The following is a 16063-nucleotide window of genomic DNA, read 5'->3' as shown; positions in this document are numbered from 1 at the left end:
AGGGGGGCCTGGGTGGTTCAGTTGGTTAAAGCAGCTGCCTTCGGCTCAGGTTATGATCCCAGGGTACTGGGATGGAGCCTTGCATGGGGCTCTCTGCTGGGCGGGAGTCTGCTTCTCCCTCTCCCTCTGCCTGCTGCTCTCCTTGCTTGTGCTCTGTCAAATAAATAAATAAAATCTTTAAAAAAAAATTTTTTTTAAAGACAACTGACTAAAGCAAAACAAAAGACACCTGGGTGGTACAGTCAGCTGGGCATCCAACTCTTGGTTTTGGCTCAGGTGGTGGTCTCGGGGTCATGGATCCAGCCGGGCTTGGGCTCTGGGCTCAGCGCAGTCTGTTTGGGATTCTCTCTCCCTCTCCTTCTGCCCCTCCCCAGCTTGTGCATGCTCGCTCTCTCAAATAAATAAATAAATCTTAAAAATAAATAAATAAAGCAAAATAACAATAAGGTATTGTGGCAACATGTACAGAAGTAAAATATACAACAGCACAAAGGCCAGAGGAGGGGAAATAGAAATATATCACTGTAATGCTCTCATACTACACATGAAATCATCTAAGTTGAAGATAGGCTGAGATTAAGTTAAAAAACACGTGATGGGGCACCTAGGTGGCACAGCTGGTTAAGCATCTGACTCTTGGTTTTGGCTTGGGCTGGGATCTCAGGGTTGTGAGATGGAGCCCTGCATGGGGCTCTGCTTGGGACTCTGTCTGCCAACCCCCTTGCTTTCTCTCTCTAGAATAAATAAACAAATCTTAAAAAAGAAACAAACACATGATAAACCTTAAGGCAAACCAATAAGGTATACCTAACAGTGTAACAAAAGAAATAAAATGGAAACATTAAAAAAAAAACCCAAACCTCAACTAATCCAAAATAGGCAGAAAAAGAGGAATGGGGAATAAACAAAGGGGAGAAATAAAAAAATTAAGATGGGAGACTCTTAAACACATTAATAATCACATAAAACATAAATGACCTGAATATTATACTTAAAAGGTAAATATTGTCCAATTAGATTAGGAAAAAAAAAGCCCAATTATATACTGCCTACAAGAAATGCACTCTAAATATAGATACAAATATTATAAAAGTAAAAAGACAGGAAAACACATCATGCTAATATTAATCAAGAGAAAACTGAAGATAAGATGGATGGAGTGGCCACCTTAATATCATACAAAGCAGATTTTATAGTATATAATATTACCAAGAATATGAGGGTCATTTCATAATGATAAAGAGGTGAGTTCACTATTAAGGCATAATCCTAAACATTTATGCAACTAAAAACTTCAAAACACAGGAAGCAAATACTGACAGAACTGCAAGTAGAAATAGACAAATCCACAATTACAGTTAGAAATTTCCAAAACCCAGGGCACCTGGGTGGCTTAGTCAGTTAAGCATCTGCCTTCAGCTCAGGTCATGATCCCGGGGTGCTGGGATCAAGTCCTGCATCAGGCATGCCTGCTCTTCCGGGAGCCTTCCTCTCCCTCTGCCTCTGTCTCCTCTCCCCACCCTGTCCCTTTTGAGTAAATAAAGAAAATAGAAAAGAAAGAAAAGAAAGAAAAGAAAAGAAAGGAAAAGAAAAGAAAAGAAAGGAAAGAAAGAAAGAAAGAAAGAAAGAAAGAAAGAAAGAAAGAAAAGAAAAGAAAGGAAAAGAAAAGAAAAAAGAAAGAGAGAAAACGTTAGAAAGTATTTGACTTGAATAAAATGAAAATACATCAAAATCTGTGGGATGCACCTAGAAATGCTACACAGAAGGAATCTTATAGCAATAAAGGCCTAGATTAAGAAAAAAAGAAAAGTCTCACATTATATGTTGTATTTTGGTTTATACTCAGTTCAAAATATTTTGTAACTTCTCTTGTGATTCTCCTTTAACCCATGGGTTATTTAGAAATTGTTTAATTTCCAAATATTTGTAAACTTCCTAAATTAAGCTTCTACCTTAAAACACTAGAAAAAGCAAATGAAACCCAAAGTAACTCACTAAAAATGAATACTAAAAATAAGAGGGGTGTCTGGGTGGCTCAGCTGGTTAAGCATCTGCCTTCAGCTCAGGTCATGGTCCTGGAGTCCCAGGATCGAGCCCCAGGGATAGAACCCCATGTCCCTGTTCCTTTTGCCCCCCCCACGCTGTGTATGTGTGCTCCCTCTCTCATGCTCCCTCAAATAAATAAAATCTTAAAAAACAACAAAAACAGAAAATCAGCAAGGATACAGAAAACTTGAATACCATCAACCAACTAAACATCTAGAGAACATCCCACCCAACACAGCAGAATACACATTCTTTTCAAACACACATGATGCATTCTCTGGAGATCAGGCCCTTGGCAAATAAAAAAGAGCCTCAAATTTTAAAAGATTGTAATCATACAAACTATGCTTTCCAACCACAATGGAATTAAATTAAAAATCAGCACTGGAAAGAAATTTGGAAAGTCCACAGATATTCAGAAATTAAACAACATTTTTCTAGATAATCCATGGGTCAAAAAAGAGATCACAAGGGAAATCATAAAATATTTCGAGAACTGAGTATAAACAAAAACACAACATGTCAAAATTTATGGAATGAAGCTAAAGCACTGCTTGGAGGGAAATATATAGCTTTAAATACATATGTTAGAAAAGATCTTAAATCAATAACCCAAGATTCCACTTTAAAAAACTAGAAAAAATAGCAAACTAAACACAAAGCAATCAGGGAAGGAAATATAGTTTAGAGCATAAATCAACAAAGTAGAAACATATAAACAATAGAGAAAAAATCAATAGAAGTCAAATTCATAGAGATGGAAAGGAGAAAGGTGGCTGCCAAAGGGTTGGGGTGAAGGGAGAATGGGGAGTTTTTAATGGGTACAGAACTTTAATTCTGCAAGATGAAGAGAGTCTTGGAGACTGGTTGTACAACGATGTTAATGTACTCGACGCTACCGAACAGTACACTTTAAAAAACGGTTGAGACAATACATTTTATGTGTATTTCACCACAAGTTTTAATAATTACGCTAAATGAAAGTAGTCAGCTGCAAAAGACTACATTTTGGATGATTTTATTTACACAAACTATCCAGTTAAGGCAAATCCTAAGAGAAAGATTCGCAGATGCCCAGGACTGGGAATGGGAACAGGCATCAACTGTAGAAGTGCACAAAGGATCTTTCTGGGATGATGGAAATGTTCTAAAACTGGATTGTTGTGATGGCTGCACGACTCTATAAATTTACTGAAGAACAGGAACTATACACTTAAAAAGGTGAATTTTATAAATTATATAACAATAAACCTTTTCTTTTTTTAAAGCACACACACACACAAAATAGAAGCAAACAGAGTGGGAAAGGCCTCAGAGTAAAGGAGGTCTTTTTAATTGACCTGAAGTCCAGAAGCTATGAAGAAAATAGAGGAAAATGTGATTACCAAAACAAAATAAAAAAGCAAACAATAACCAAAAAACCCCACAACTATGCATGGCGAATTACACTATAAGTCAAAAGACAGATGACAAACTCAGAAAATACTTACCATATATAGAAACAAAAGACCAATCTTCCTATAAACAGCTCTGAGAAATCAGTAAGAAAATAACCACCCAAAAAGGAAAATAGGCAAAGGATTATGAACTGCTGGTTCATAGAAAACGAAGTAAAAATGACTCCAAAATCATATGAAAATGTGCTCAACCAAAGTCAGAATAAGGGAAATACAAAGCAGAACTGTCCTGAGGTACCACTCTTCACTTACTAGAACAGGAGAAACCTAAAAGTTCGAAAGCACACAATGCTGGCAAGGCTATAGGAAAAAGCCACTTCCGCTTTTCAAATTTTTGAATAACGTAAATATAATATTTAAACTATTCATTACAAGGGGGGGAAGGGTGAGCTCACAAACTTATTTCAACTACCTTACTTCTCTTTCTGAAGCACTTGGCACTGGATTAACTTTCTTGTAACTCACTCATCCCTTGGTTTGTTATGTCGGTCCCCCAAATACACGTGTTCTAAGATCCAATCTTTGTCCTTTTCTCTTCCCATTCTGCATGCAATCTTGTCTCTTCACGGCTTCGATTACAACATTCGCTGATGACACCCAAATCTCTATCTTCATATCACACCACATATATCCCCTAGGTAAATATATTGTTACTTACTAAAAATCACCTTAAATTCAGCAGGTCCAAAGCTGAACTCAATCCCTTTCCTCAAATCTCTTCCTCCTCTACACTCTCTAGCGTAGCGACTGGTACCATCATCCGCCCAAGGCCTCTGGATTTCACCTCCCCGACATCTCTCACATCCAGTCCGTGGGCTTTACTCCTGTGGCTCCTGCTTGATCAGGTCTTGTTTCCTCTCACCAAGACTATTAGAATAATCTGACGGTTCTACCTCTAGACTTGCATCCATATAACTCATGCACCTATATATTAATTTTATAAGGTGAAAATGAAATTATTGTACTGTCTGCTCCAAATTCTTTCTCACTACTTATGAAGTATGAACTCCTCAGTGTACAGGCCTTCCATGATTTGGCCCCTGTGTCCTCTCCAACCTTATTTCTTGCTCTAAGTGATATTCCAGGCTCATAACCATAAACATAATCTAGCTTATCATGCAGTATATCACGGTTCCTTAACAATGCTACTTGTAGCAATAATCAGAACTACAAGGTACATTTTTTAAGATTTTATTTCTTTGACAGAGAGAGACACAGTGAGAGAGGGAACACAAGCAGGGGGAGTGGGAGAGGAAGCAGCAGACTTCCCGCTGAGCAGGGAGCCCAATGAGGGGCTCGATCCCAGGACTCTGGGATCATGACCTGAGCCGAAGGCAGACACTTAATGACTAAGCCACCCAAGAGCCCGTTTTTGGTTTTTTTTTTAAGTAGGCTCTATGCCCAGTGTGGAGCCCAACATGGGGCCCAAATTCACAACCCTGAGATCAAGACTTGAGCTGAAATCAAGAGTTGGTACGTTCAACTGACTGAGCCACCTGGGCCCCAGTACATATTCTTAATAAGTCTGAATGATGAGAATCAGAGGTTAGGTACCCTGTCTTGGTAAGACAATCATCAGCTTCTAACAATGACAACTTAAAATAGGCTCATTCCATGTTTTTGCGACAATTTCCTATCTTTGAAGACCCCTGCAGCAAGAGGAATGAGACCACTAGGTATGCTTTTGGTAACAGGGCCTACTTGAAGGCTACAACAACTCTAGAGCTTTCTATCATAATCTGGTAAAGGAGACCCTTGATTGGCCCTCCATTCCAAACTTGTTTAACTATATTGATGGCATCATGCTGACTGGACTTGGTAGTTGAACCTCGTGACCTAGACTCCTTGGTAAAATATGTATGTGGCCAGAGTGTGGGAAATAAATACCACAAAAATTCCCCTCCCAATGAAAATTCTTGGGGTCCAGCGGTCCCTGCTAAGGTAGCTCTTCTAAGACAAGGGATAAGTTGCTGCATCTGGTTCCTGCTACCACGAACAAACTTAAAGCGCAGTGGGCCTCTCTGGATTTGGGAGGCAACATATACCTCATTTGGGTGAACTACTGCAAGCTCTTATCTAATAAACCCATTTTGAGCCAGTTTTGAGTAGGGCTCCACGACAGGTCCACACTGCCATGAAAGCTGTTCTAGCACTTGGGCCATATGACCCAGAAGATCTCATGGTGACTGAAGTATTTATGACAGACAGGGAGCCTCTGGCCATTCCCTATAGGTGAATGGCAGCACAGACCTTCAGATTAGGGGCAAAGCTATGCTATGTTCTGAACTATTCTCTTGAGCAACAGCCTGCAGCTTGTTACTAAGTTCTAGTACAGACCAAACACTTGACCGTGGGTCACCAAGTTACCATGTGACCTGAACACCGCAGCTTGAACTAGATGTTGTCAGATACACCCAGCCATGAAGTCGGGCACTCACACAGAACTCCGCCATCAAGTGGGAGTGGTCTGTACAAGTCTGGGCTTGAGCAGGTCCGGAAGACATAAGCAAACCGTACAGGCAAGAGACTCAGACGCTCACCGCTCCTGCTCATGTTATACTGCTTCATCTCTCTCAGCTCACACCCATCGCCGCATGGGGAGCTGACTAAGGAAGACCGTGGGCCCGGTTTTTAGATGGTTCTACATGAACTATCAAGCCCCAACTGAAAACGGATGGCTGTGGCATTACATGTCCATTCAGGGCTGACCACAAGGGACTGTAATTAAGGGAAATCCCTCCAAGGGGCATAACTTTGAGTGATGTAACAGTTGTTCATTTTGCCTGGTATGAGAGATGGCCACAGGGGTGGATTTATACTGCTTCAAGAGTGACTAGCAGTTTGGCTGGATGGCCAGGGGCTTGGAAGGGACATAACTGAAAAGCCAGAGACAACAAGGTTGGGGAAGAGGTGTTGAATGAGCTCGCCGAACAGGTACTTAGAATGTGAAGATGCCTGTGTCCCATATAAATGTTCACCAAAGAATGACCTCAGCAGAGGAGTCTCTTAATACTTAGGTAGATAAAATTCCCTGTTCTCTGGATGTCAGTCCTCCACTCTGCCCAGCTACTCCTGTCTTGCCCAAAGATCAAAGTGACTGTCTGTAGCAGCCAAGTTGAAGGTTAGCAACATGGAATTTCACTCACCAAAACCAATTTGGTTCTAACCAATGAGTGCCTAGTCCGCCAACTGCAAAAAAAAATCAACAATGACACCATGCTTGATACTGGTTCACTTTCGTCATGGGAGAGGCAGCAATTTTTCCTTACTAGAATATATTCTGAATATGGATCTGTCTTCATTGTCCTTGGTATTTGTCAAAACCCCATCTGTGAACGTATGGAATGCTTTATTTCCTCCTCATGGTATTCCACACAACACTGCTTGTGACCAGGAAACCCATTTTATGGATAATTAAAGTACAGCTGTGGGCACATGGGTCATGGAATTCACTGGTCTTACTATGTCTCCCTTCACCTTGAAGTGGCCGGCCTGAAAGAAGAGTGGAACAGTAGGCTAGTTATCAAGTTATTGTCTCTGAACTCCAATCCATCCTTGTGTTACCTAAACAAATTCTTTTCCAACTGGCTCAATGATGTTTTGTCTGTTTTTTTAAAGACTTTATTCATTTGAGAGAGAAAGAGAGAGCACAAGCAAAGGGAGAGGCAGAGGGAGAGGGAGAAGCAGACTCCCCACTGAGCGGGGAGCCCAGCATGGGGCTCAATCCCAGGACCTGGAGACCATGACCTGAGCTGAAAGCAGATGCTTAACCATCTGAGTCACCCAGATGCCCCGATGTTAAGTTTTATTAATAAAAGGCATGGGCGGACCACTGCGAGGTGATGGAGGGACTTCTGTCTGTCCCATGTTTTTATTCCACACGGTAGCAGCGAGTGGATCTGTGTGCAGGTGCGATAGTGCTCTCTTCAGTGACCATCATAGCCTGGCTCCTGCCCACACAATCTCTGGCAAGTTTCTCGGCCTCCCAGCAGGCCACTGCCATGGACCAGCTCCAGCTCCAGGCCATGCAAATGTCACTGCCATAGCAGATCGAATGTTCCTGTGGAGCCACACCCTCTCCAAAGAGCGTCTGAATACAGGCTTGGGAGCAGGGGTGGAGAAAGGTATTTTCTTTTTTTTTTTTTTTTTAAAGATTTTATTTATTTATTTGACAGAGATAGAGATAGCCAGCGAGAGAGGGAACACAAGCAGGGGGAGTGGGAGAGGAAGAAGCAGGCCCACAGCAGAGGAGCCTGACGCGGGGCTCGATCCCATAACGCCGGGATCACGCCCTGAGCCGAAGGCAGACGCCCAACCGCTGTGCCACCCAGGCGCCCCGAGAAAGGTATTTTCTTATTTCTTTCCTTGTCCCCTCCCTCATCCTCGAGGGTAGTAACTGTTTTCTGCCTATGCTATCTCTGAACCTTTTATGAGTGCTCTTTTACCCCGTTTTAGTAGTTATGCATGTTTTACTAGTTAACAGTTTTTTATATTCAACTTTTCCCTGTTAAGTTACTGGTAAGGTTTCTATCTTCTGAGTGATACAGATGGCCTTTTGAGACTAGTTATAGCACCAGCTAGGCACCAGCAACACTCTGTCAGGCTGGGAGAGTCTGACGCCTTCCAGTATATGGTATATGCCCTGAAATCAGCAACAAACCTATGGGATTATTTCTTCTATAGGTATAATTCACTAGTCTGGAGTTAAAGGGTGATTGGGATGCCTGGGTGGCTCACTCAATGAAGTGTCTGCCTTCAGCTCTGGTCATATCTCAGAGTGCCACACTAGCTAAGCTCCTTGCTCAGTGGGGAGCCTGCTCCTCCCTCTGCCTGCCACTCCCCTTGCCTGTGTTCTCTCTCTCTGACAAATAAATAAAAGCTTTTTTAAAAAATGGAATTAAAGGGCGAGAATGGGAGTGACTCCTCTCACTATTACCCTTAAATCTGCTAGTGAAAATTCTGCTTTCTATTCTCACAACTTTGGATGATGATGGCCCAAAAGTTTTCATTTCCAAAAGAAATATCCTTCCATCAGGGAACACAACGGTTCCATTAAACTGGAAGCTGAGACTACTACCTGGCCACTATGGGCTCCTCATGCAAGTGAACCAAAATGCAAAGACTGGAAGTTATTTATTGGCAAGTGTGACTGATGCTGACTTTCAGAAAAAAAATAAGGTTGTTTCTAAATGAGGGAACTGAGTATAACTGGACTATAGAACCCTCTGAGACCTCTTAGTACTCTCATGTCCTGTGAGAAAAGTTGGTGAAAACTACAACAATCCATTTCAGGCTGGACTACTCTTGACATTAACCCTTTAGTAATGAAGGTTTGGGTCACTCTACCAGGCAAGAAACTATGACCTACTTGAGTTCTTGCTGAGAGCAGAAGGAATATGGAATGCTTAATGGAAGAAAGACTACAGCTACAATCACATGGCCAATTACAGAAACAAAGGATAGCTACATACTAGAAGTGTAACTTTGCCTTTACCTTTATTTGAAAAATTAAATACAATTAGAAGAGGTGTATATAGTTGCCAAGTTGACAAAGGGTAAACTACAGCAGTTTTGTTCTTTGCCAACTTGGCTAAGCTCCCTGTAGGGCTCTGGGTTAAAGTTGGCCAAAAAAGGAAATGTGCCCAAGATCTGGAAGGTGAAAGGGAAGCAGCTGCTACTACGCTGAAGGTCACTGTGGTTGGAGGTGGTGAGCAACAGATGGGAAGAACCTGGCTGAGTCTGGTTTGTCCTTGCTTTCTCCTGTCCAAGCCCGGCTCTTCTGGGAGCCTCGATGTAGAGGCAACAGCCGTCCACAGACGTCACCTACTCTCCTTCCGTGTGGTCCCACTCCATCAACCAAACATGGACTCCAGCCCCAGACGCTAGGGCAAGCTTGGATTTGTCCACCCGTAACAGTGCTCCAGAAGAGCTGGTGAATGACATTTCTCTGATTCTCCATCTCTCAGTTTTAGACTGTGACTTATCCAGCTTTTCCCACAATTGTGTAAGATCTAATTCCTACAATAAATCCTTAATTCCATAATAGTCATAGTGGTTCTGCTTCCCAGACTAAACTCTGACTGATAAACCATGTTTTCAGATAAACCTTTCTGTCTCTGTGCACAACTTGTGTTTGGTTACTATACCTCACCTCGTTCCTTGAAGTCAGAAAAGACAACTCTTTAAAGAGTTATAATCACAATTTCTGCGTAAGTACAGCTCATCTTTATCGTTGTAGGCTTACGCCATTTGGCCATGGGAATGAATTATCATGCTTGTCTTTGTGTCCTTGGAAAGAATATTATGAAAAAGACCTCCCAAAACTAAGAAATGTGAAGTCTCTAGGAACCATTGCAAATAAACGTCTCAATCCTTACTATGGTGCTGTATTCTAGATTTTGCTCAAAGTTACATAGGATAAAGAATGATTTCTGGATGCTTGAGAATATGCTCATGGATGCTAAGTGCAGTTTATAATTTTACTTGTAATTTTTCCTTGTTTGTCTATTGAGACTGAAGTTAGTATTTCTACACTGAAACTTGACAATTAATTATTGAATGCAGACACCCTGTCAATAACACTTTCCAGATCCTAAACAAAACTACTAGTTTTCAAAAATCTGGACAGATCTGTCCTCTGTGCTGTATATACCTATTTGCTGCACACTTACTCATATTTGGTTAAGAAAAATCTCCTAGGTTTCTGTGTGCTTTACTGGAGGGCCAATTTATTTTTAAAAAATTATCAAAGATATCTAGAATTCAATCAGATATCATTACAACAGCCATTAGGAGTTGAGTGATCCTAAGGGATAAGAAGATAGAAAAATGAAGGATTCTGCTAAGTCCTAAGGTCTTCAGATTTAGGCAGGAAGACATACAGATAATTAAAATCCAAAGAAATGCAAAATTCAATCAAGTAATGTAAGTGGCCTAAGGAGGAGCTAATAAGCAAATTCTGTGAAAGGTGGATTAATCCCATCAGGGCTGAAACATGAACGTAGCCACATCCTGGCCAATATCCTCTGGTCATTTAGAATTCTCAGCATGCAGAGAAGACAATCCCAAAAATTACATGTGAAAGCAACCTAAAAATTATCTGGCATGACATAGTCATTTTCTTAGCAGGTAAACATCTTTTAACCCAAGGAAAATTTATAACTAAGAACAGAAATGCTTAAAGGAAATTATGTATAGTGTTAGTATTTTTATGTTAAAAACTCTGTGCATATTTGGTATTTTAAGTATTTATAAAATTTTAAGAGAATTTCCCCTATCAAAGTAATAGGTCAGGTCTGTAGTTCCAGTTTGAAATGTATAATCAATTGTTGTAAAGTTATTATTTTGATCAGAAAGTTTACTATTTATACAGTGTTGAAACATTTCAGAGAATTTAAGTAGCCCCAGACATATAAAGAATTATATAAGTATTCAGTGGCTTGTTGAATAACGAATGTTCTTAAAAAGGAAATTTTTGAATTTATAATATTTTTAAGATGTTTGTTTGTAAATTAGCCCAAATATTCAAAGGCTCCTAAAACTGATTGTTAAAATTTCCTATACTTTCTTTTTCTTTTTTTAATCTCCTGGCCTTTAAATAGGGTAAGATTTGTAAACTGATTCTGAAAAGCTTTAGAACTCAGTTCTAAAATTTTAGTTTTTACAAACTGAACATTATATTTTAAAATGAAAGATAACTCTATGAACAGGCTTTTCTGGACACAAAGGCCACTTCAATGGGCATCAAAAAACTAATCTATAACCGGGGTGCCTGGCTGGCTCAGTCGTTAGAGCAAGTGACTCTTGATCTTGGGGTTGTAAGTTTGACCCCCACCCTGGGTGTAGAGATTACTTAAAAATAAAATCTTAAAAACAAAAACAAACAGCAACTAACCTATAACCAGTCAATTTGGAATCAATTTGCTAAATTTTCAGGAGTTTTACAAGCTGATTGTTGAACACAGTGTTATTAAAAATTAGTATGATTAAATGACATTAAAAACAAAGGCAGGGGCGCCTGGATGGCTCAGTCGTTAAGCATCTGCCTTCAGCTCAGGGCCCTGGGATTGAGCCCCACATCCGGCTCCCTGCTCCGCTGGGAGCCTGCTTCTTCCTCTCCCACTCCCCCTGCTTGTGTTCCCTCTCTTGCTGGCGGTCTCTCTCTCTCTCTGTCAAATAAATAAATAAAAAATCTTTAAAAATAAAAACAAAGGTAATAAATAATCTAAATCCATCAGTCCCTGACTATTTTACTACACTTTCTCATCATCTATGTTCTTGAGGTGATTTTTTTCTATTTTATCTCTAGGTGGAAATTATAGTTGCATGCTACCCCATCTCTTCCTAATTTCACATTCAGTGATGTCATGTTAGTAGTGTGTAATCAGCCATGTCTGGTGTATCTGCACCATGGAAAGAGGCAAACTTGAACAATCAGGGCTTCGTGGATTAAGAAAAGCCTCAGGAAAACAGTGCCCTGATACTCCAGTAAAGGAGCTACACTCCAAAGCGGAGAAGACAAATGAAATAGTATGTAAGTGCTAAAAGGACTGCAGAGCTCACCTAATGTCCTGGCAGTCCACAAAGACTCAGAAAGAATACAAGAGGAGTTCTAAAGACAGTTGAGTATGAGATGTTTGAATAGAGCAATGTTCATAGAGACAGTAGCATGAAACAGGAAGGAAAAGTAAACTGAAACAAGACTGAAACAGTGAGAAATAGCAGCCTGTAAAATGACTGGGACTTACGGCAAATGCCATTCTGAGGGTTTGGGCCATGACCTACAAGGCAAGGAGGTGCTACTGAAGGTTTGAGGGTAGGAGAGAGGGCTTTAATCTGGCAACTGACAACAATGTACAGGATTCAGTAAAGGTGGTGAAACACTTTATTTTAGGAAACTGTGACGCCGACCAAAAAAACTGCATTACATACAATAAACAAAATAATCAATTAAAACCCAAAACTCCAAAGAATACAAACTCTGTGATTCTATGCATATATAATGCAAGGTCATCTATACTGACAAAAAGCAAGTAGGTGGTTGCCGGGTGCTGGAGGAGAGATGAACTACAAAGGAACACAAGGGCTCTTGCGGGTGATAGAAATGTTCTGTTATCTTGACTGAGATGGGTGCATAGAACTGTGGAAACTTATCAAAGTGTACACTTTAAATGGATGAAGCTCATTGTACTCAAGTATTCCCCTTGAACCTGATAAGAAAAAGAATTACAACTCAAACAACTTAATCAGACATTTGGTATGTTATTTAGGCATAAATGGAAAAGTTATGTAAATGACAGCAGTTTTAGAAGAGTAGAACCAAACTAGTTTCCCTCTTTCCATCTGATTAGCTCTCAGTATCTACAGTCACTGACAATTCTTTTTCCCAGATATCATGTACAAATAAAACCTCCTTCATAACTTTCCCTCAACCCCACGGCCATGCTACCCAGTCCCTGCCATCCCCCCAACAACGTCCTGGAGGTCGCTCATCTTCTTCATCTGTATTATGGGAGTAATATTACCTACCTCACTGGTATATAAAACACTTCATACATAGCAAGAGCTCAAAATAATTATTATCTGCCTTAGTCATTTTCTACACACTTATGCTCCTTGAAGGCAGAGTTTGTCTTATTTATCTTTGCATTTCTCTCATTGTACCTAGTGTAAGTTACAATGAATAGAAGGCCCAAAGTACATGCTTTTTCAGAGAAATGTCCGTGGAACCTAGAAATTCAGATATGAAGAAAACACTAGACCACAAGTGAGAATCGAAGTGTTACCATAAAGACACAAGCGTTTAGTGCCATTTGATAAGAATGATCACGTATGACTGAAGGAATTATGAAACCTATCTAAGAGGTGACACTGAGCTAGATGAAATCTGAAGGGCGGATTAAGCGAAGGGTGCATATCCACTTCGCTAAACGGTAATTACAAATAGCGTAAAATACAAGTCCAAGAGAAACATCTTCAATAGTGACATGTTAAATTCTTAACAGTAAAATACTATAAAAAGGTCCAACGCAAGCAAAACTAGGCTCTACACACACTTCGTGCAGAGAAGCAACCTTTTCTAATGACTGAATTACAGCACTGTTCCAGTACCACCTGGCATATGGTCTAGAAGTTCAAGATGGAGTAAGGAAGGTTTAAGGGCAAAATCAGAAGATCTGAATTTCAAGATCCCTGTACCACTAATATTGGGCATTCTGAGGGCTGCCACCTTCCTGCTAAGCGGACTCAAGGGCAAGTATTACTACTGTTCCAACTCTGAAGTCAGAGGTGCTCCAGGAAAAGGCATGGCAGCCCGCTGGGGCCCAGCTGTACTAGAAGGATTGCTACGGGCTGAAAGCAGCACAGCGGCTTTTGAGGGGCCTACACCCGCCTTCCCGAGCATCCCAGAAGCCAGTGTAGTGCTGAACTGCTAAACCTAGTCGCCGGAATTGATCGGGAGTCGCTGCGATTGCAGGAAACACGAGTTTGCCGCCTTCCCAAATCTCAAATGCTAAGCAACCCCAACTCCCACTTAGAAAGCACCCTGCGGTTTCCATTTGCTCTCCTGCCTCGTTAGGGGGAATGGAACGTGAAAAGCCGGCCTCCCGCTCCGCCCCTGGCAGGCCCGGACGCAGCTAGGGGCTAAACACAGGGAGCAGACAAAGCGACCTCTGGCCACACGCTCCACAAAGGCAAGGAATGATCCAGGCGTCAGACCCACTCAGCCCCTCGCACAGGGTGCCAGAGGTCTGCCGGGCTCCGCAGGGGGGGCGTCAAAGGGAGACGGGGAGCCCCGCGAGACAGTGGGCGGCCAACCTCACCTGCCGCTTGTTCATTCGCCGCACATCGTCCAAAAAATCTAGAGACAGCATGGCGCGGCCGGTGAGGGGCACACGAGCAGCAGAGAGGGCGCGAAGTGACCAGCAGGCGGAACGACTGGCGCACCGGCCGGGCTCGCACTGGACAGGATCTCGCGGCGCCCGCACTTCCGCTTCCGGGGCGGGAACCGGCTCTCCCTCTCCCCCCTCCCTGCCCCGCCCAGCGCGTCGCTGCGGAGAGCAGACAAAGGGACTCGCGACTTTCCTAATCTGGTCTCCCGGCCTCGTCTCGCTGCAGGAGGGCGCTCACCACGCCGGACCTCGCCTGCCGAGAACCTACCGGAGCCCGTCTGCGCGCTTAGCTCCCGGCCCCTCGCGGAGGCGGTGACCCGGGTTCTCCGGGAGGCTGCCCTTCAACCCGCCCTTCAACCTCCGGAAGGCGGGCTCTCGCGCACTTCCGGCCAATCGGGAGCCGGTCTCGGGAGTCCCGGGGACCGCAGCGGCCCTTGAGTGGCCGGCGGCTACAGTCGGGCCTCGGGTCTGGGTGTGGCCCTGGACGTGTGGCCAGGCCTTGCCTTTGCTGTTGGGGCTGTTCTCCCGCGTTACGGGAAGTGGCGGCTGAGGTGGTTTCGTTAAGTGCTTTACGGGTAGCGGTGGAGAATGGGAGAGCCCTTCGAAGCACTGCCTGAGCCTCCCGGGAGTTCAGAGGCTTTGGTGGAAGAGAGAACAGCCAAAGAATGCTACGGTGTGTTGCGACCACCAGGGGTGCGGGGTGCCAGGAAGTCCCTGGCTGCCTAGAACGTGACCTCGGGAGGATCTGCCCTCTCCTTGACCTCTGCCTCCTGCTTTTGTTACCTTGGGCACCTGGATGTGACCCTCTTCTGGCTGCCGCTGACTCTGTAACAAACAGCCTTTGCCTTCTTCACTTGCTCAGGCTGCATTATAATATGCACCTAGGACGGGAAGGACTGAAGCTGGTCTCTTACTAGTATTCTATGTTTTTCAAAATACTAGTTATCTCACATTAGGGTGAAGGATCTACCGGAACTTTTTGCACTGTCTTTGCAATTCTTTACATCGAAAATTACCTCAAAATAAAAAGTTAAATATTTTGGAGGATGGATGTAATGAAAAAGATAAATAATAAATTTGGGGGAAGATGGAGGCCTCATAGGCTGCTGGTGGGAATGTGAAATGGGACATTTTGGAAAATGGACTGGTAGTTCCTCAAAAGGTTAAGTATAGAGTTATTATATTAACCAGCAGTTCCACTGTTAGGTATATATCCAAGAGAATTGAAAACATATGTCCACACAAAAACTTGTACATGAATATTTATGGCAGCATTGCTCATAAAAAACCAAAATGTTCAAATAACCCAGATGTGCATTAACTGATGAATGGATAAGCAGAATGTGGTAGAGCTATACAATGCAATATTGTCAATAAAGACAAATACAGCAACACGAATTGGACCTTGATAACGTTAGGCTTAGTGAAAAAAAAGTCACATACTGTATGATTCCATTTATATGAAATGTCCAGAATAGTCAGTTTGATAGAGATAGAATGAAGTGGTTGCCTAGGGCTGGGAAGGTTGAGAAAAATGGGGAGTGACTGCTACTGGTTACAGAGGTTTCTTTAAAAAAAAAAAAAAAAGATTTTATTTATTTGAGAGAGAGAGGAGAATGCAAAGGAAGACTGAGAGGGAGAAGCAGACTCCCCACTGAGCAGAGAGCCCGA

The 16063-nt window shown here is 42.3% G+C and overlaps 1 protein-coding gene across 4 annotated transcripts in view; it reads right to left on the bottom strand.

The window, feature by feature from the left end:
- The window catches only part of SEC11A (SEC11 homolog A, signal peptidase complex subunit), a 39203-nt gene extending 24434 nt beyond the window's left edge, over window positions 1-14769 (bottom strand). Inside the window, exon 1 of one of the 4 annotated variants that reach the window (XM_019800251.2) lies at window positions 14661-14769. Coding sequence is in view for 3 of the 4 variants with exons in the window: in XM_034667839.1 (XP_034523730.1) it covers window positions 14324-14374 (51 nt within the window). In the remaining variant the exon portion in view is untranslated. Of the gene's footprint in view, window positions 1-14323; window positions 14632-14660 lie in introns of those variants that run through there. The other 3 variants (XM_034667839.1, XM_019800252.2, XM_002919793.4) reach the window with 3 other exon arrangements.
- Window positions 14770-16063: the final 1294 nt, after the last annotated feature.

Source organism: Ailuropoda melanoleuca, chromosome 9 (genome assembly GCF_002007445.2).
Source record: "Ailuropoda melanoleuca isolate Jingjing chromosome 9, ASM200744v2, whole genome shotgun sequence".
NCBI classification, from domain to species: Eukaryota; Metazoa; Chordata; class Mammalia; order Carnivora; family Ursidae; genus Ailuropoda; species Ailuropoda melanoleuca.
The sequence above is the reverse complement of the archived record's forward strand: the minus strand, read 5'-3'. Positions and strand labels throughout refer to the sequence as shown.